Source organism: Periplaneta americana, chromosome 11 (genome assembly GCF_040183065.1).
Source record: "Periplaneta americana isolate PAMFEO1 chromosome 11, P.americana_PAMFEO1_priV1, whole genome shotgun sequence".
NCBI lineage: Eukaryota > Metazoa > Arthropoda > Insecta > Blattodea > Blattidae > Periplaneta > Periplaneta americana.
The window spans coordinates 91,189,700-91,209,834 of NC_091127.1; the positions used below are offsets into that span (position 1 = coordinate 91,189,700).

At 36.8% G+C, this 20,135-nt stretch overlaps 1 protein-coding gene across 1 annotated transcript; it reads left to right on the top strand.

Annotated features, from left to right (window-relative positions):
- Window positions 1-11,296: 11,296 nt before the first annotated feature.
- LOC138708534 (uncharacterized protein PF3D7_1120000-like) lies at window positions 11,297-19,821 on the top strand. The gene is made up of 3 exons (XM_069838649.1): window positions 11,297-13,078; window positions 13,112-13,831; window positions 19,724-19,821. The coding sequence occupies exons 1-3, from the start codon at window positions 12,892-12,894 to the stop codon at window positions 19,819-19,821; spliced, it is 1,005 nt and encodes a 334-aa protein (XP_069694750.1). The 5' UTR covers window positions 11,297-12,891.
- Window positions 19,822-20,135: the final 314 nt, after the last annotated feature.

The following is a 20,135-nucleotide window of genomic DNA, read 5'->3' on the forward strand; positions in this document are numbered from 1 at the left end:
ACATACTTAATTCCTCTGAATTTATTAAAATTGTTGTTAGGACTTCAGTATTGGTCTAGAAGTATGATTGAGTGGTTTAAAATATCAACAGACTTTTTATTTACTTGCACTAGCTGGTATTTAATCTCTTTGTTATAAAACTGCCTTGATCGAGATGAAGGTTGGGTTTAGGCTTGTTTTGAAGAGAGACAAGAATCGCAAGGCATCAAGGCATGTTGTATAACATTAACCGATGAGAATTAATTCAACACACTATAATAAGTGGATGCAATTATTTTTACTCTACGTATGGCACGTCATGTATTGTCGGTCTCTATCATCACGGCATGGCGCGTCATCAGGTTGCGGATAGAGGAGACGGCCTCCAGATATGGAGGGTAGCTGCAAATATATTGCATAAGCAGTCGCGGACAGCCGATGAGGGTTGGTCCTCCAGCTTGGGGGATGGGCGAAGGGCTAACAACCCATCACCGTAAAAAAGCTTGTTACGAAACCCCAAAATAGAAGGCTGGCGGGAAAAAGATCTTTGGGGAGGCCGAGACGTAGATGGGAGGATAATATTAATATAGATTTGAGGGAGGTGGGATATGATGGCAGAGACTGGATTAATCTGGCTCAGTATAGGACAGTGATGTCAAAGCAAGTGCATTTTCTCACCTTGACGTTGTGCGCGGGCATGAAGAGCTAGGTATGGACGAAGGGATTATGTAGGCCTATATGAAAAATAAACCTGTTGGATTAAGAAGACAGTTGTGTACAAACTTCAAACGGAAAGTGAAATTTTATGTCGCTATTTTTATATGGCATCTTTCTGTTTGATATTATCTATTCTTACTTACTTATTGGCTTTTAAGGAACCCGGAGGTTCATTGCCGCCCTCACAAAAGCCCGCCATTGATCCCTATCCTCAGCAAGATTAATCCAGTCTCTACCATCATATCCCACCTACCTCAAATCCATTTTAATATTATCCTCCCATCTACGTCTCGGCCTCCCCAAAGATCTTTTTCCCGCCGGCCTCCCAACTAACACTCTATATGCATTTCTGGATTCGCCAATACGTGCTACATGCCCTGCCCATCTCAAGCGTCTGGATTTAATGTTCCTAATTATGTCAGGTGAAGAATACAATGCGTGCAGCTCTGCGTTGTGTAACTTTCTCCATTCTCCTGTAACTTCATCCCTCCTAGCTCCAAATATTTTCCTAAGAACCTTATTCTCAAACACCCTTAATCTCTGTTCCTCTCTCAAAGTGAGAGTCCAAGCTTCACAACCATATACAACAACCGGTAATATAACTGTTTTATAAATTCTAACTTTCAGATTTTTTGACAGCAGACTAGATGACAAAACCTTCTCAACCAAATAATAACAAGCATTTCCCATATTTATTCTGCGTTTAATTTCCTCCTGAGTGTCATTTATATTTGTTACTGTTGCTCCAAGATATTTGAATTTTTCCACCTCTTCGAAGGATAAATCTCCAATTTTTATATTTCCATTTCGTACAATATTCTGGTCACGAGACATAATCATATACTTAGACTTTTCGGGATTTACTTCCAACCCTATCGCTTTACTTGCTTCAAGTAGAATTTCCGTGTTTTCCCTAATCGTTTGTGGATTTTCTCCTAATGTATTCACGTCATCCGCATAGACAATTCCAAGCCCTCTGTGTTATCCTGAACTTTCCTAACGGCATATTCTAGAGCAAAGTTAAAAAGTAGAGGTGACAATGCATCTCCCTGCTTCAGCCCGCAGTGAATTGGAAAAGCATCAGATAGAAACTGGCCTATACGGACTCTGCTGTAAGTTTCACTAAGACTGATATTATCTATATTGTTTGTAAAACAAAAGTATTTTTACCAATTTCTTAATATTGCAGTTATGTTTTAAACGTTAATAACACAATAAAGATTTAAGAAGGGATATTCACATAAATTCCATAGTAGTTTAACTATACTGTACTAAGTGAATGAAACACATCATTCATAAAGAAAGTGATATCCCAAGGAAAGAGAATGAGTATGACAGGGCAAGTTGGAATTTATATTGATGGCATCTTTAGCCTTGTAAAAGTAATGAATAAACTAATCAAAACAATATTATAGTGCAAAGCAAAGTTATCTAGGTGCTGTATATGTTTTAAGTGTAACTAATATTCCATAACAAAACTCTTATCGCATTACGCTTTTTAAAGTGATATTGGTGCGCAACTTCCTATCATCAGAATATTAAATTATTTTCTCGAAATCTTCTGAAGCTATAGAGCTGACTTTTTTACTACACATCGGGAAATATCTTTTGTTTATGATGTAACAATAATTGCTTTCTTAATTAATTTCCTTACAAACATTTTCCATACAAATATTTTCAAAATTTGTAATGCACTATCTTCAGTTACAAGTATTTACGATATATTACAGTTACGAAAACATTGTTGCAGTACCTGTAAGGCTACTAACCAAACATATTTCATAATTTCACTTTTCTGTAAAAAACAAAAAGTAGAGAAAATATTCCTTTTGAATAAAAAGCAAACTTATGAAAAATGAGCATTAAAATTAAAACTTACGTTCTTATAATGTATTTATACTTCTTAGACAAATCTAAAAATTAATGTAGATACAGTTTTAATAAGTTCTCTCCCCTTTATCCATTGAATCAGTTCTGGCCATTCCTGCAAATAGCTAGACGAAGCAGCATATACTACCTCTTTCGTCTGTCTCTTTCCTTTCCGCTGTAAAGCGCTCAAGCTCTCCTGAGCTCTAAAGCGCGCGCTTACGCCTTTGGGCATCGGTTGACATGACTGTTATAGGGACAGATGGCGGGATTATGTGAGGGCGGCAAGCCATATGTAAGTAAATATATGCACGACACGGCTAGTCCACCGCTGTGGAGTAACGGTTAGCACGTCTGACAATAAAACGAGCGAGTTCGAGTTCAAATCCTGGTTGGAGCAAGTTACTTATTTGAAGTTTATTCCGAAGTTTTCCCTCAACCGAATGAAGCAGAATTGCGGGTAACGAAAGAAAATGAATAGTCCTGTAACTTAAAAAACTATTAAGGACATATCTGTTTAATGTAGTATTTTCCCAGTCTCATCCGATGTGTTCTTTCTCCATATTATTACTTTGCTACATTCCAATTTTCATAAATTGTTTTTATTTTTATTTATTTTATTTAAATTTAAATATACAGAAGAATATAATTTATAATTACAAACAAACAAGAGAAATAGAAATAAAATAATACAAACAATATAAAAAAGGAGATACAGTAGTATTAACAAAATCTGAGACCGAATGAGCAGCGCTCGTGTTCGGTCGCAGTTCAGATATAATATTAATAGGCCTATAAGAGAATATAAAATAAAATAAAATAGGAAATAGAATTAAAATTAGAATTACAGAAATTATATAATACAATATTAATATGAGAGAAATATAGAAAATAAATAATAATAATAATAATAATAATAAAAATAAATAAGCAAAATAAAATAGGAACTAAAATTTAAATTACAGCGGCAATGGAATTATATAATATAATATTAACACTAGAGAAGAATAATATCGCAAAAAATGGAATAGAATATAACATAGGTTGATTAATTCATACACATAAGCTATAAATTTATTTAATCAAATTGAAGATATTAACACGGTTCTAATTTTCTTGTTATATGTTAGTGGGTTACATGTTAGAAGTTCTGGGTGTAATTTAGTTAAAGCATTGTACAACCGAGGGCCAAAATTAATGCTGTGCTTTAGACCAGCAGATGTGAGACATTTAGGTTCTTCTAATGTTGAATTAATATTTCGTCTTGTGTCATAATAATGTGTCTGCAATACAAACTTATTACGATTTTTATGATAAAATTTTAACAGCGTATACTTATAAATTTGTTCAATATTAAACACATTAAATTCAGAATAAATTAATTTAGTTGGATAATCGAAACGTTTCTTCAAACAGATTTTAATTATTCGTTTTTGTAGTAAATTTAACGGACTAAGATTAATTTTTGTGCTTCCATCCCACACAATTATACCATATCGAATGATAGACTGAATAATGGCCAAATAAACATTCCGTAGAACTCTAATGGGTAAGTAGCATCGAAGATTAACGAATTTATAAATTGTTTTACGAAGCTTCTTACAAAGATAAGTAATGTGATGAGGCCATTTTAAATTCTGATCAATAAAGAAACCCAGATATTTGACATACGTGGCTCCTTTCAATGGTGGACATTTACAACTTTTGGGATCTAAACAATTTTCACTGTGTATTATTAGTCTATATTCATCGCTAAATTTTAAATTTTGAACACGGCAGCTGTTAACGAAAAAGGAACTAAAGTTGATTTAGATATATTTAAAGAAAGGAAGTTGGAATTAAGCCAATTTTTAACAATATTAGCACCTATATTAGCATTTCTATATGCTTCTTGCCAAGAAAAACCACTGAAAATAACTACTGTATCATCCGCATATGAATAAATAGATCCATTAAATTTTTCTAAATTTATATTTAGCAGATCATTAACATATATCAGAAATAAAATAGTCCCAAAATTGTTCCTTGCGGTACACCTTCAATTTTGGTCATTTGCCTTCTGTTACTAAAATATGATTGGAATAATTTTAAAACTATACCTCTAACTCCACTAGTATGTAGTTTGTCCAAAAGTAAATTATGATTGATAGTGTCAAAAGCTTTCCGTAGATCCAAGAAAATACCCAAACATTTATTTCCGATATCTAGTTCATTGATAATTTTTCCAGTAACATTAATAAGAGCATCATCAGTAGAAATATTATTGCGGAAAACAAACTGATTTTAGAGAGGGTTTTATGTTTTCCTAAATAATTTATTAATCTATTCTTTAAACATTTTTCAAGCAATTTGGAAAATGTTGGAAGTAAAGATATAGGTCTATAGTTATTTAACCCTTAAAAGCCTGAATTATTTTTCGTCAAGTTTTTCGTTTATTTCGTTATAGACTAATTAAATGGATGTGATTGAACACAACAATGCTTTTGTTTTCTATTCTTGAAGCGAATATGTGGAATTACAGGCCGTTACCATATGGTAACGCTAGGTCATTATGTTGCCAAACCTTAAAGAATGAGTTGTTGCCTTATAATGACATCTTCCAAGCAATTTATTGCACTTAACTGAACTTTAGCATACAAATAGTATATTCATCACTCATTCAGTGTTCTGCCCAAGGTCAGATCTTTCATTGCAAACCCAGCATTCTCCAATGTTTCCTATCTTCTGGCTTCCTGTTTGTCTTTTCATATGATCCATATATCTTCATGACGTCTGTCATCTGATATCTTCTTCTGCTTCGAACTCTTCACCATTCACTCCCGTTCACCATTCCTTCCAGTGCATCCATCAGTAGGCAGTATCTTCTCAGCCAGTGACCCAAACAATTCCTTTTCCTCTTCCTAATCAGTTTCAGCATCATTCTTTCTTCACCCACTCTTTCCAACACAGCTTCATTTCTTATTCTGTCTGTCCATTTCACATGTTCCATTCTTCTCTATTTCCACATTTCAAATGCTTCTATTCGTTTCTCTTCACTTCGTCGTAATGTCCATGTTTCTGCTCCATACAATGTCACACTCCACACAAAGCACTTCATTAGTCTCTTCCTTAGTTCTTAGATCGTCTGGTCCACCTGTTCTGTCGCTATTAACAAAAATAACCCCAGCTTCAATACTTAGTTTCCTTCCACATAGGTTGTCGAACATGCCACGCATCCTCTACATCAGCAGAGTTCTCGTCAGATACAAAATTGGGCTTTGGTGGCTCTATGTACTGTAGAATGCTCTAATTTTTCGTTTTCTAATTCCAAAAGTATCTCATGCACTTCCACGCACTGTTTGTAACATTCATTTTGTTACTTGTTCTTTCTTGCAACTCCTCCATCTTACTGTTAGTAGCAAGAGAGCACAAAGAATGAGTGACAACATATTAGCCTAGCGTTACCATATGGTAACGTAAGAAACAATGTATTATATCCACAACAATGTTACGGATTGTAAACTTGTGCTTGATGTACACGAATACTCAACCAACAATAAGTAAAATACCACAACAAACATTACAATCAAGTTCATCAAAGTAACAAATAAATGATCTTACTTCTTGTTGCTCTCCAAAATTGCTGCTGAGAAAGCAACATCTAAATCGCGCAGCTGCTCTTGCCCACCTTGTATAATAAATTTGCGATTTCATAATGTAATAAGAAAGAACCAATCATTTAGCTTGGATTCACAAAGAAAAATTCCAGTTTTATTAATTAAGGACGGGTATGAAGCAAGTTATATTGCTTTCTGCACTGCGTTACCATATGGTAACGCTAGGTTAAAATGGGTTAAATTATTTTTATCTCCAGATTTGTATATTGGAATTACTCTGGCACATTTCAAAACATCTGGGAATATACCTTGCACAAAACATAAGTTAAAAATATGAACCATGGGTTTTGATATATATTTGATAATAATTTTGAAAGTATTATTCTTAATTCCATCTATACCAGGAGCAACATTATTTTTTAATTTCTTAACCAAAATAATAATTTCATCTTCAGTTACAGGGAAAAGAAACATGGAGGAAGCTAAATGTTCATCTTGTGTCTCATTTTGTAGAGAAGAGTTAAAATTTGACGTATTAATGTTAGAAGTAACTTTGTGTCCTATCTCTGAAAAATAATTATTAAATTCGTTTGCAATCTCTTTTCTGCAATTTAATATTTCACCCTTATCTTTATTTAACTTCTTGATTGGCTGCTTATTTTGTAATTACATTTACATCTGTAGCTTCATTTATAACTTGCCAGAATTTTTTAGGTTCATTTTTGTATCTATCAAATTTGGATTCATAATATTTAATTTTCGTTTTACGAATGATAAGAGTTAACATATTTCTATATGCTCTGTAGTAATTTTTTAGTTGTACGTTACTTGGATTCTTTTTAACTTTTAAAGCAAGTTTGTCTCTTGTACGAATAGAATTAATAATGCCGGCCGTGATCCAGGGTTTTATTTTCTTGGATTTATTAGAAATTTTCTGATTACTGTTTATAATAGTATTTTTATCTATATACTTTATGATTAAATTGTAGAAAATTTGAAAACAGGCATTGGCATCACTGCAATTATAGACCGATTCCCAGGTTTCTTTTAGAAAATCTGTAATTAAATCAGGATAATTAATTTGTTGCATATTTTGTGATGAGAGAGTAACAGACGGCCTGGAATTGTATTCATTGTTAGACGTTCTTAATAAACTAAAAACAATATAATGATCGGTAATAGAACTAGATAGAATGCTAGGTATGAAGCTCCAATTATTTTGAGTTTTTAGAAATATATGGTCGAGGCATATGTAAATCTCTTCATACTGTTGGATTTCATAAAATAAGTTTCGCGTCATCCGGGACTGGAGGCCTTGCATTCGATATAGCTATGTTTGCCATGACATTCCTTATTTCGATCTTGAACCGTCTGGAAATCCGTTTAAAATTCCTTGGCCAGAATTCTGGACGGAATCCAGTCATGTGGACAATGGTGATACGGCCAAGTGGGTGATGCTCCATTTAAACTAATGAAAAGAATAAAAATCCGAAAGCGCCGTACGGATCCGTCCCGCTAAGTGAGTGACTACCTTAATTCTTAGCAGAGAATTTTAATGGGCTTTCCGTACTGTCCAAGATCCAAATAAAGAATGTCATGGCAAATATATCGATTTCAAGGCCTCCAATCGCGGTAATATTGAAGATATAATGAAATGGATGACGCGAAGCTTATCTGATTAAGTCCAACTGCATGAAGAGCTTTATAATTTGTGAAATTAGAATTATAGCATGTAATATGAAGAAAGGACATTTATGGGATGAGATTGGGAAAATACTAAATTAACTAGATATGTCCTTCGTAGTTTATTTAAATTACAGAGCTATTCATTTTATTTCCAGATTCAGTTCAGAATACTACAATGATATGATGCCCTCTAGCGGTAAATTACAACACTATTTGATGATTAATTCGGAAATGCGGACAAGCGAGCAATACTATAATAAAAATCTGAACGCAACGAACGAATTTTTTCCGGTAAATGAGCGTTTACCTGTATTCCTCTGTTCATACATGCAGTCAGTTCACAGTATAAGATCTTCCTTATACTGTGGCCAGTTTGCAGCATGTTGGAAACACGTTTCTAGAGCACGTTTGTTGACCATGTAGGTATCCAGGATTTGAAAGATAATCACAAACTAGTTGATTGAGCAAAACTTGAATTATAACTCATGGCATAATGCGACAATTAGATTTACAAATATATTTAACTGTTAAGATCTTAGTTCATGATCCATTATTCAGAGACATATTCATCTGCATTGATAGCCATCAATTTTAATATTTTTCATTTTTTTAACTCTACGAGTGGCTAAAGAAAAGGAGAATTTTCTACCTATTAACCCGATTGATCATGCAGATATACTACATTACAACCTAAACTTAAAAAAAAAAAAAAAAATGCACGCAAAGATCTTATGGATCCTAAGGACGGAGCTGGGGCAGGTGATACTTGTGAATTCTTTTCCTTCTATAAGAATATGGGGGGGAAATACTACAAATCCTGATGGAGAAGCTGAAATTACTTGTACAGTTCCCCTTAAAAAGAATGAGACGACTCTTGGTCGTCGGAAGTTAAAGTTCTACAGCGCGGTTCAATCGATATCGACGTAGCCAGGAAGACATCTGGTCGTACATGCGTAGGCCTATTTTCATCCTACTCCAAAGTGCACACCATTGCAAAATGTTATCAATTGTCTGTGTATTTCTGGCGTAGGTCTCTTTTTACGTCTTTGATCGTTTACCTTCAATGAAAAATTGAAATATACCGTGTAACACGTCAGTCATTCGACGAAGTGCAAACAAAATATTAATTTTGAAATGAAAAATGTAGACATATGGCAAAGACAGCAAGGAACATTGTAAGGACCACGACAAAGAAAACAAGGACCTCGACAAGGACAAAGATCAGGTCCATAGTTACAATAACCACAACAAACACCACGACAAGGATTATGCCACGACTTAGACCATCATAAGGATTAAAAGGACCAGGACCACGAAAAGGACTATTATAAAGACAACAAGGACCGCGATAAGGATCATGATAATATACTACGACAAGGAACACGACAAACACCAAGACAAGGATTACAATAAATACCACGACTTGGACCAAGATAAGGACAAGACAACGATAACAAATCCATATTAAGGAACATGATAAAAGCAGCAAGGAGAACGATAAGGACTATTACAATGCCAACAATGATCATAATACAGACAACATAGATCACGATAAGATGCATGTCAAAGACAACAAGGACCACGGCAAAATAATAAGGATCACGATAAGGACCATGACAAGGAAAACAAGAACCAATATAAGAAAAGCGATATGGATAAAGACAAGGGCCACGATAATAGCTTATTACGAATTAGACCACGATAAGAGAGTTAAACCGGAAGTAGAAAAAACTCGGTAATACCATTATTGAGTTCTTAGTATAATGGTTATCCCCATATACCAAGTTTTATGTCACTGAACCATAAGCTTCAAAAGTTATTTAGGTTGTGCGGGACTTTTAACTAATCCTGTATAATGAAAAAGGTTAATCTTAATACTACATTTTTATGTTGAAAAGAATTTATTTTACAGAGAAAAATAACAGAATACAAATACAATAGAAAGAATAATGCAGGTGGCCTTAGCTACATTCAATTTCAAGTTAAGAAAATAGTATATGTTCTTTAATTAATTCAATGAGTTCTAAATGATTTACGGACTCGAATAAAAAGAAATATCAAATGAAATAAATAAATTAGTACTATATATTGATAGTAAATATAGAACACATGAAACGCAGAATTTAATTTAAAAATGTTCAAGCAATATTTTATACTTTTTACGTTGCGTGCCATGTTCTCTCAATAGTTTCCTAACTTTCCTAACACACAAGCTTTCAGTTTCCTTTCTTTGTATCTTTCAATATCATAAATGTCTTCATGTAAACTTTCCCCTTGTTCATCACTTATTATTCTAAAGTTCATGGAAGAATATTTATAGGGTATAATGCTGCTCCTGTTGCAACCGCTGCCGCTACCGCTACCGCTACCCCTACCGATAACGATGATAATAATAATAATAATAATAATAATAATAATAATAATAATAATAATAATAATAATCTTAATATATAAAATTGAATGTATGTATGTTTGTATGTATGTATGTATGTTTTCTATACAAATCTACACGCTTTGACCGATATGTGCCAAAGTTTACACATTAAACTTCATAATCAGGGGAAGAACATAGGCTACATTAAAATTGTGCAATTGGAAATTAAATTAATTAAAAATGTATATTAATAATAAATCTGTAGCCGAAATTTTTCTGGTAATTTTCGATTTTCCAAAAATAATTGGTCCTAACATATATAATTAATCACCCTGAAACCGAAAATCGCTTTTTTGAAATTTTTGTTTGTATGTCTGTCTGTCTGACTGTCTGTATTTTTGTTACCTTTTCACGCAATAATGGCTGAACGGATTTCGATGAAAATTGGAATATAAATTAAGTTCGTTGTAACTTAGATTTTAGGCTATATGGCATTCAAAATACATTATTTAAAAGGGGGGTTATAAGAGGGCCTGAATTAAATAAATCGAAATATCTCGCTTATTATTGGTTTTTGTGAAAACTGTTACATAACAAACGTTTCTTTAAAACTAATTTCCGATAAGTTTTATTCCTTGAAACATTTTGATAGGACTGATATTTAATGAGATAAATGAGTTTTAAAATTAAAATAACTGCCATCTAAGGCCTTGTAATGAATTAAAAAACAAATGACTTCGTCTATAAGGGGCCTTGGACAGCAACAATCGAAAGCTATGAAAGATAGCCTACATAGAATGTGTCTGTGTTTGTATGAAGTAATATCGGAAGCTAAATTAACCGAGTTGTATAATTAATTATTATTTGACCATTGGAAAGTGTAGTTTCTCTAGATGGACATAATGCTATAATGTTATTACAGTAACTTCTGATATAATATAATATATTATAATATAATATAATATAATATAATATAATATAATATAATATAATATAATATGTAATATTATATAATATAATTTAAGTTATTTGAAGGGTTTACAACCATAGTGGGCCAAGCGCCATTTACTGAATACGTAGAAAACAAGGGTTAAAATTAAGTTATTACCATAATTCAATGGAAACCTATAACAAGTAAAATAAAATATACACATTAAATCTAAATGATGTCAATCTTCATTAAACTATGGTTGCATGTATTAAAAATTAAAAAACAGGTTAAAGGAATTGTCATTACACCAAATGAGTGTCTCTGAACCAAAATGATCGCATTTTAATTATTTTGATGCAATTTAAATTAAGTAACATATTAAACTATTTATCCTTCTATCAAACACGAATGTTCCCTGGATCAAACGTCCTATTTTAATTATGTAATTACTTTATATTTATTTCTAACGGGTGCAGCGGAGCGCACGGGTACGGCTAGTGTATAATATTAAAATGCAAAATCTTCTACAGTCAATTGTTCTTTATTATTGTCTTTTGTATTCAACATCGACTTTCACGAGGCCATGGAAATTATAACACGAAATTAAATTACATTGTTGGTGATGCATCATGAAGGCTAAAATCTAGAAGACAATTAATATTATACAGTAGTAGGGTCATTTGCAAAATTTGTATAACAAATGTACAATTGACAACGTCAAAATTAAAGTACTATTTAGTGCATATTCTGCATGTATTAATATAGTGCAATGTCTCTGCCATAGTGATCAGCCACTGTACACTCGCCTTGCTTTACAGCAGTCTCAACAAATATAAATGAATTTTTGATAGCACGACTAAATGTCAGGTGTGTTACAAGACAATGGATCTTTTATAGAAATAGAATTTCTTTATTTTTATATCAGATATTCTTTAAACAGTGCATAGGTTTTACAATAGTAACATGACTAAGTTCATATAAAAAATGAACGAATATTTTAAATATTGTGACAGCGACGTGAGATTCGAACTCACGACCAGCGTCCCGCAAGAAAGCAGATCGCGCGGAGCACGGAGGAATGGCCCGCGGCGAAGAGGGGAAAGGGCCAACGTGGCGAGAGAGTGGAGCGAGAGTGCGCGCGCATCTGGTGCTGGTAGAGAGGAGAGGGCTCTGGCTTTTTCTGGAGTGCCATCTCTAGAGACGCGTGGAACCTTCGAGGCTACGTCGCTGTGGTTATAAATTACGGACGCGAAGGAACGACAGAGTTTTCAGTTGATTAGTCAGCCAGTCAGTGAGAAAGTCAGTCTTGTGTACCGGAGTTCGACTCGAGTGTGCGTTCGCAACTGCGTCAGCATCTGAAGGCCTGAGTTCGAGTGCAGTGGACCGCAGTTGGAGGGACCTGAGTTCGAGTACAGTGAACTGTCTCTGAAGGTCTGTGGTTCGAGATACTGTGAACTCGAGTGACTGAGATAGAAGAACTGAGAACTGATAGTTCTGATTTGTAAATATTGCTTTGTAAATATTAGTTAAGATTAACAGTTCATTGTTGTTCGTAATAGTCCAAGTAAATTGTCATTGCCGTCAGTGGAGTGCTATAACGAATACTGTGATGAGTGAAAATTCTATTGTTGACGAGAGCGTTTAAGGTGAATTGTAGAAAGGAATTATTGTTGTGACGAATAAATTACATTGTTGTTACTAATAAAATTCACATTGGTGTCAGAATCGGGACATTATCGACTATGGAGAACCTACAGCAAATCCTGCAAGCCATCGCGGAAATGAAAGCTGAAATGAAAAACGACATAAGTGTAGTAAAAGCAGAAATGAAGAACGATATCAGTGAAGTAAAAGATAACATGAACGACATGAACAGGCACATCAGTGAGGTTAAGAACGACATAAGTGATGTGAAAACGGAGATGAAAAGTGACATAAGTGAAGTGAAAACGGATATGAAAGGCGACATAAGCGGAGTGAAAGACGACGTCACTACGCAAATTGAAAGCGTTTCGGCCCACGTAGATGGAATTGTCGCCATCGTAAAAGACGAACTCAAAGCCGATCTTGACAACCTAAACAAGAATTTTACAACTATAAACGAGACAGTAGCCGAATTGCGACAGGAGGTAGACCATTTCGACGGCAAAATCCGCGATCTCGAGTGTCGTCAAGAGCAGACGAGCGAGTTGCTGGACAAGACGAGTGAGGTGATGGACAAACACGCCGAGGAAAACAAGCACATACTCACGTTGATGGACCGACATGCTGAAGAAAACAAGCACATACTCACGTTGATGGACCGACATGCTGAAGAAAACAAGCACATCCTCGCGTTGGTGGATCGCCAGGCTAGAGAACAGAAACAGATAGTTGCCGAGGAAGTTCGACGTGCCATGCAAGAAGCGGCCACAGAGTTGAGGACTCCATATAGTGGCCCTACGGAACCATCGCCTTCAGCCAGACATTACAACGTCAAGACGCCGAAGTTCGACGGTACAACGTCTTGGGCGATATTCCGTCGCCAGTTCGAGGCCATCGCAGAGCACAATGGGTGGACGCCGGCAGAGAAAACTACTCAGCTGCTGGCCGCGCTTCAGGGACAGGCGTCGGAGATTCTTCACAGCTTTCCAGAAGACGGGACAGCCGCTGAGATAATGGCGGCCCTGGAGGGACGTTATGGTGACCATCAACTTGCTGCAGCATTTAGGACCCAACTAAAAACGAGGGTCCAACAGTCAGGCGAGTCCCTACAAGAATTCGCGATGGCGGTGGAACAACTGGCCCATAAGGCCCTCAGGGGCCTACCTAATGACTTCATCGCTGGAGAGGCGGCCTACACCTCCGGCAGCGGAGTTCGAGACCCGGAAATAAGACAACAGCTACTCTTGGCAGAGCATCGCACCATCAACGCAGCTCTGGCGGCGGCCCTAAGGATGGAGGCGGCCAAGTTGGCGGCGGGAGTCTCAACACCGCACTGGATCAGGAGCGTCACGGCGACGGATGCTGGGGGGCGCCAACCGAAGCCACCCGAGCGGCAGTCAACGGAGCGGCGGAGACGACGGGCGCCCACCTGCTGGTCCTGCGGCAGACCGGGACACCTGAGAAGGGACTGTCACCGATCCGGTCACAGGCAGGAGAGAGAGGTGGCCGACGTCGAGGAGCGCCAGCAGTCAACGGAGCGGCGGAGACGACGGGCGCCCACCTGCTGGTCCTGCGGCAGACCGGGACACCTGAGAAGGGACTGTGACCGATCCGGTACAGGCAGGAGAGAGAGGTGGCCGACGTCGAGGAGCGCCAACAGTCAACGGAGCGGCGGAGACGACGGGTGCCCACCTGCTGGTCCTGCGGTGAACCTGGACACCTGCGGAGGAGTTGCGACCGACCTGGCAACGGTCAGGAGAGAGAGGGGGCCGATGCTAGGAGGAGCACGTCGGCGCCATCATCACCGTCCCCTCGGCTCGTCCTGAAACCGGTCGACAGAAGGTGCGACGATGGGCTGATTGCTGAAGGACGGATAAGAGGCCGTCCATGCAGAGTACTGGTGGACACCGGGGCGATGCTCACTACCTGGGAGGACGCCGCTGCGCCAATACGAGCTACGGACTGCTTCAGGCGAGAGCTTGCCCATCCAGAGAGAGGTCTTCCTGGACCTGACCTTGGGGAAGAGGAAACTGGAGATGTGGGTGTTCGTCGCCAACATCACCGAGGACGTCGTCCTGGGACTCGACGCCATGCGGTTACTCGATGCGACGGTGGACGTCCGGCGCCGTATACTCCGTCTTGGTCGGGATGAAGTGTTCCTGATGGACGCCGAGGACCAACCCGTGGCCAGCGAGCTCTCCTTGGAGGGCCAAGGGGAAAAGCAAGATGGCGCCCACGCAGTACGAGTATCGCTGCCCAGCCAAGCCAAGGATGGGGTGGCGCCACCATAAGGAGGGAGCAGCCGGAGGACCCCAAACGTTGGACCGACTAGCAGCCTACCAAGGGACTGCCCGAGACGAGCAGTCCTAAGGAGGGAGCAATGTGACAGCGACGTGAGATTCGAACTCACGACCAGCGTCCCGCAAGAAAGCAGATCGCGCGGAGCACGGAGGAATGTTGCGCGGCGAAGAGGGGAAAGGGCCAACGCGGCGAGAGAGTGGAGCGAGAGTGCGCGCGCATCTGGTGCTGGTAGAGAGGAGAGGGCTCTGGCTTTTTCTGGAGTGCCATCTCTAGAGACGCGTGGAACCTTCGAGGCTACGTCGCTGTGGTTATAAACTACGGACGCGAAGGAACGACAGAGTTTTCAGTTGATTAGTCAGCCAGTCAGTGAGAAAGCCAGAGCAAGCAAGCCAGTCTTGTGTACCGGAGTTCGACTCGAGTGTGCGTTCGCAACTGCGTCAGCATCTGAAGGCCTGAGTTCGAGTGCAGTGGACCGCAGTTGGAGGGACTTGAGTTCGAGTACAGTGAACTGTCTCTGAAGGTCTGTGGTTCGAGATACTGTGAACTCGAGTGACTGAGATAGAAGAACTGAGAACTGATAGTTCTGATTTGTAAATAGTGCTTTGTAAATATTAGTTAAGATTAACAGTTCATTGTTGTTCGTAATAGTCCAAGTAAATTGTCATTGCCGTCAGTGGAGTGCTATAACGAATACTGTGTTGAGTGAAAATTCTATTGTTGACGAGAGCGTTTAAGGTGAATTGTAGAAATGAATTATTGTTGTGACGAATAAATTACATTGTTGTTACTAATAAAATTCACAATATCTTAATATCAGAGATGTTACCTAACATGAAGATAATAACTTCTTCAGTAACTAATAGAAAACCATTCTTTCAGTGACAATTATTTTAGTAGATTGCCCTTAAGACGAAGATATTTCAGCATTAGTTTCTTTAGTGATAGATAATTAGAAAAAATTAAGGCACTGTTTTGAATAATGTAACAGATATGACATGGAGTGACAGATCTGACAGGTAACAGACATGTCAAAGCAAACATAAGCATGTTCTAACCTAAAAACTGTGTGCTTAAAAATCTTCAAAATAGCAACTTAACTACTGCACACGTATACTATATGTCCTCTTGACCTAGACTTTACATATTGTTATTTGTGGAAAACACAACACAAACAGATCTGACAGAGTATAAATGCATGCTCAGACTAAAACCCAAAGCAAGAGTATGACACAAATACTCGCCAAATCAAAATGGATGAACAAGATGGCTCCCCTGGCTTTTGCTTAAATCTGTGGGATTTCCTTTTCAACTGTGTACCAATTGGAACAGACTGGTGTAACAGACCTGACTGATTTACTGGACTAGAGTAATTGTGCAATCATATTTAAGGAAATATAAACTCACACATAAATGAAGAAGTTTTAATAATACAAAATGTTTCTTTAATTTTTTTCTCAATTACATTATTAAACAAACCTTAATCTGGACATAATCATGCTCCATTTTAAATACTTCACTAGTATGACATGGCATTTTAGCTGTTACTATGTGAATTTTATTTTATTTTCTTGAAATCTTTCACACAAAGGAAATAATTCTTGTGACGTTTACTACATTAGTATTGAAACTACTCACTGTTAGGAATTTATAACTCTATCGTTATAAATGCAATAATGGGAAGGTTATGAATTGATGGACATCATTTGTTATAAAATTCTGTAAGTATATTCACGCAGTCCAGGACCATATTATGAATTTCTAGACGGAGTTGTACATAGTGAGCAGGTTGTGTTTATCCAACTGAATTTTTTGAAACCACAAGTATTGCTATTACATAATGGAATACTTAATATTGAATTACCAATAGTACTACTGCGAAAAATATTGACCCACCAAAATTATGTAATGGAACGAGAATTGGTGAGAAAAAACTCATGAAAAACGTAATAGAAGTGACAATTAATATTGTCAATATTAACTGTCAAAACGAAAGAAGATGTTTTTATCCCATGTATTGCTCACTAAAATGCCTTTCGATTTTAAGCAACTGCAATTTCAATGCGACTAGCATTTGTAATGGCCATTTATTAAAATGAAGCTCAAGAACAGTCGCTCAAAGTTGCAGACATTAACTTAAAAACTACGTGATTTTCACATTCTCAACTATATTTTATACACAGGAGTGAAAAAAAAAAACATTTTACACATATCAAAAAGCACTTGAATGATACTTTTGTCATGTTGCTAATGTAGTATGTGACTGTACGTAAGCCCACTGAAAAAAAAACACTAAGTTATATTAATTCTAAGATTTACGTATTGTTATTAATGTCAGAAAATTTATTACTGCGAAATTCTATCAGTATAACCACGTTACCAATGTAGTATGTTATGCGTTGTGGAAAAAACAATCTCTTAATGTCTAAAATACTGGCATACGTCTCTCAGAATATTAGTCTTTATGTGAAAAAAAGGACTTATTGCGAGTTTATATTGTATCTGTATTATGTGCATAAAAATAATATAATTAATATGTTCTGAATTTGTGAGATACAATTTCTCAAGTCATAATTAAAAAAAAACTGGGTATTGTATAAGCGGGCGTACAGCGATCAAGAGGTAAAAAAAAAATCTTCCAATATAAGTTAAATTATATTCGTATAGGCCTATATTGATTCCTTGATACGATCGATACAGAGAGAAATTTTGGCTCACGATGACACCCCAACGGGTTCAGACTGGGAACAAGGAAATTCCCTGTTCATCGTTAGCTGTCTCTGAAATTTAAGTGAAAGCATACATAACATTAAGTTACGTAAATGTATGTCAGCACAGCATAGATCAATGTACAGATCTTATCTCTGCTTCTGTGCAACGTCACATTTGTGGTGAGGAGGAAAGGAGACGGCAAAAAGGTAATGATTTTTAACACGCTGACTCCCACGACTAAAATAAGCCATTTCAAATTGAACAGTCATTGACCGGAAGAGATAAAATGTAAGATCTGTAGAACAATGAGTTAACGTTAAGTGGGCGTAGGGGTGTGTATTTGTTTTGCTGAAATTCAAGGCAATGCTGGAGATGTGCTGCGGACAAGAAAGATTGGACGAGAGCTGTAGGAGAGGCCAGGGTACTTAATGGAGAATGAAAATCAAAGCAATGCCAACTCATTTAAAGTTTGTCTGGCTGTAGCCTGTATATATTTTCGTTTGGTTTTATTTTATTTATAGTTTAATTTTTCTATTAATTTATATGTGTTTCTGTTCTGATGATGTGAAAGAGACGATCTGATGGCCTTAACTACGCCAAAATAAATAAACAAACACGCACACTCACACACACACACACACACACACACACACACACACACACACACACACACACACACACACACATACAAATTTAAAAACATTTGAAACGCATGGCACGTGATGAAATGTTTTCTTTCGCTGCCTGTCCTACAGTTTTAAATTGAGTTAATCCTTTCACGTACTTGGCTAAGATGTTGAGACTATGTAAACATTTCATTATTATGGACGAGGAAATCTTAGTAAAGACAATTAGTTTTGGTTGTCTACAATTGAGTTTCTGAGATTTCCGAAAAGTCTAACAACCAGTTTAATTAAAAATAAGAAGCGAAAAGGAAAACCCGGGCAACGCCGGGTACTTTCAGCTAGTAATAATAATAATAATAATAATAATAATAATGATAACTTAATAATAATAATGTGCTTTTCCTATGATGGTATATGTTCTACTGTGCAATTTCACCGCTTTTTACTTCTGGTAGTCGATGACCATTGCTGAGAGATATCCTGATAACCTAGTTATGAGATATTTATACCTGTACAAAGCAATTTAAATTCTATATTGCAAAGTCTCATGGTCTCTACGTTTCTATTAAAATTAGTTTCTAATAAGAGAATATTGGACACAAATTCAGAATTAATGACAGCCAGAGGATAAAATCTATGAAAATAAAAATGATAATACATAATAATGTAATACTTTCATTAATATTATGTATTTTTGGAGGAAATTATATATTTGTAGAAAATATGGCAACACGAGTAATAATATATTCATATTTAGTTGATCCTTGGCATAATAAAAGCATTAGGTATTTTAATATAACATAACGATGAAATCTCCCTGATGTTGGATTATAACAAATGCATTTACAAAAAGATATTTACAATAAACAGAAATTAAATTCCTAAAAATAACAAAGAGTGGAAACTTATGGTCCATGTAATCGACATACTCTAGACTCAATTAGGCGTTATTTACAAATGAAGGTCTACACATTACAGGTGAAAAAGAGATGGATTCATCATTCACCAAAAATATATCAGCATGGCACATCACTTAAGAAAATACAGCAGAACCACAAGACACGAGACAAATGCAGCTGGTGTAGGACTGTAGGAGACAGATTAATAATTGTTCACTTTTCGCTCTGCCAGATTACTAACAAACTGAATACGCTACTGAAGAGGATAGAATTATTATTATTATTATTATTATTATTATTATTATTATTATTATTATTATTATTTTTCTCTGATTGAGGTTCTGGCTGATACATATGTTATCGGGCAGTACATCTTACTTGACGATGTGTATCAGAGGAAGAACAAATATATGAGTGGCAATCAAATGAAAACGGGTCAACATTCGTATATCTCACGGCGGGCAAGTTGGTACCACTGGAATTTGATTGCTGAACTGGCATCTGTTGACGACTCGCGAAAGAACAGTTACAGCCTCTGGTTATAAATTAGGTGTTCATTTATTGTATTGGAAGTGAGGTTAGAGATACGTGTGTTCGTCCAACATCACTAATGAAGGCAGATGAAGAGAAACAGCGAGGTGTAGTGAGATTTTTGACTGCTGAAGGAGTAGGAGGACGAGAAATCCATTGTCGCATGTCTGCTGCTTATAGTGAACACAGCATGTCATGTTCATGTGTACTGGAGACGTCCGAGAGGGACGCGTGTCACTGCAAGACGATGCTCGCCCAGGACAGGCTCATCGTGCC

Bases quoted from the DNA above. Each gene is read 5' to 3' on its own strand.
- LOC138708534 (XM_069838649.1), top strand. From the start codon at position 12,892: ATGGAGAACCTACAGCAAATCCTGCAAGCCATCGCGGAAATGAAAGCT. The intron at 13,079-13,111 runs GTGACATAAGTG...CGGATATGAAAG, and splicing joins TGTGAAAACGGAGATGAAAA to GCGACATAAGCGGAGTGAAA. The intron at 13,832-19,723 runs GTGACCATCAAC...GATGTGTATCAG, and splicing joins GGCCCTGGAGGGACGTTATG to AGGAAGAACAAATATATGAG.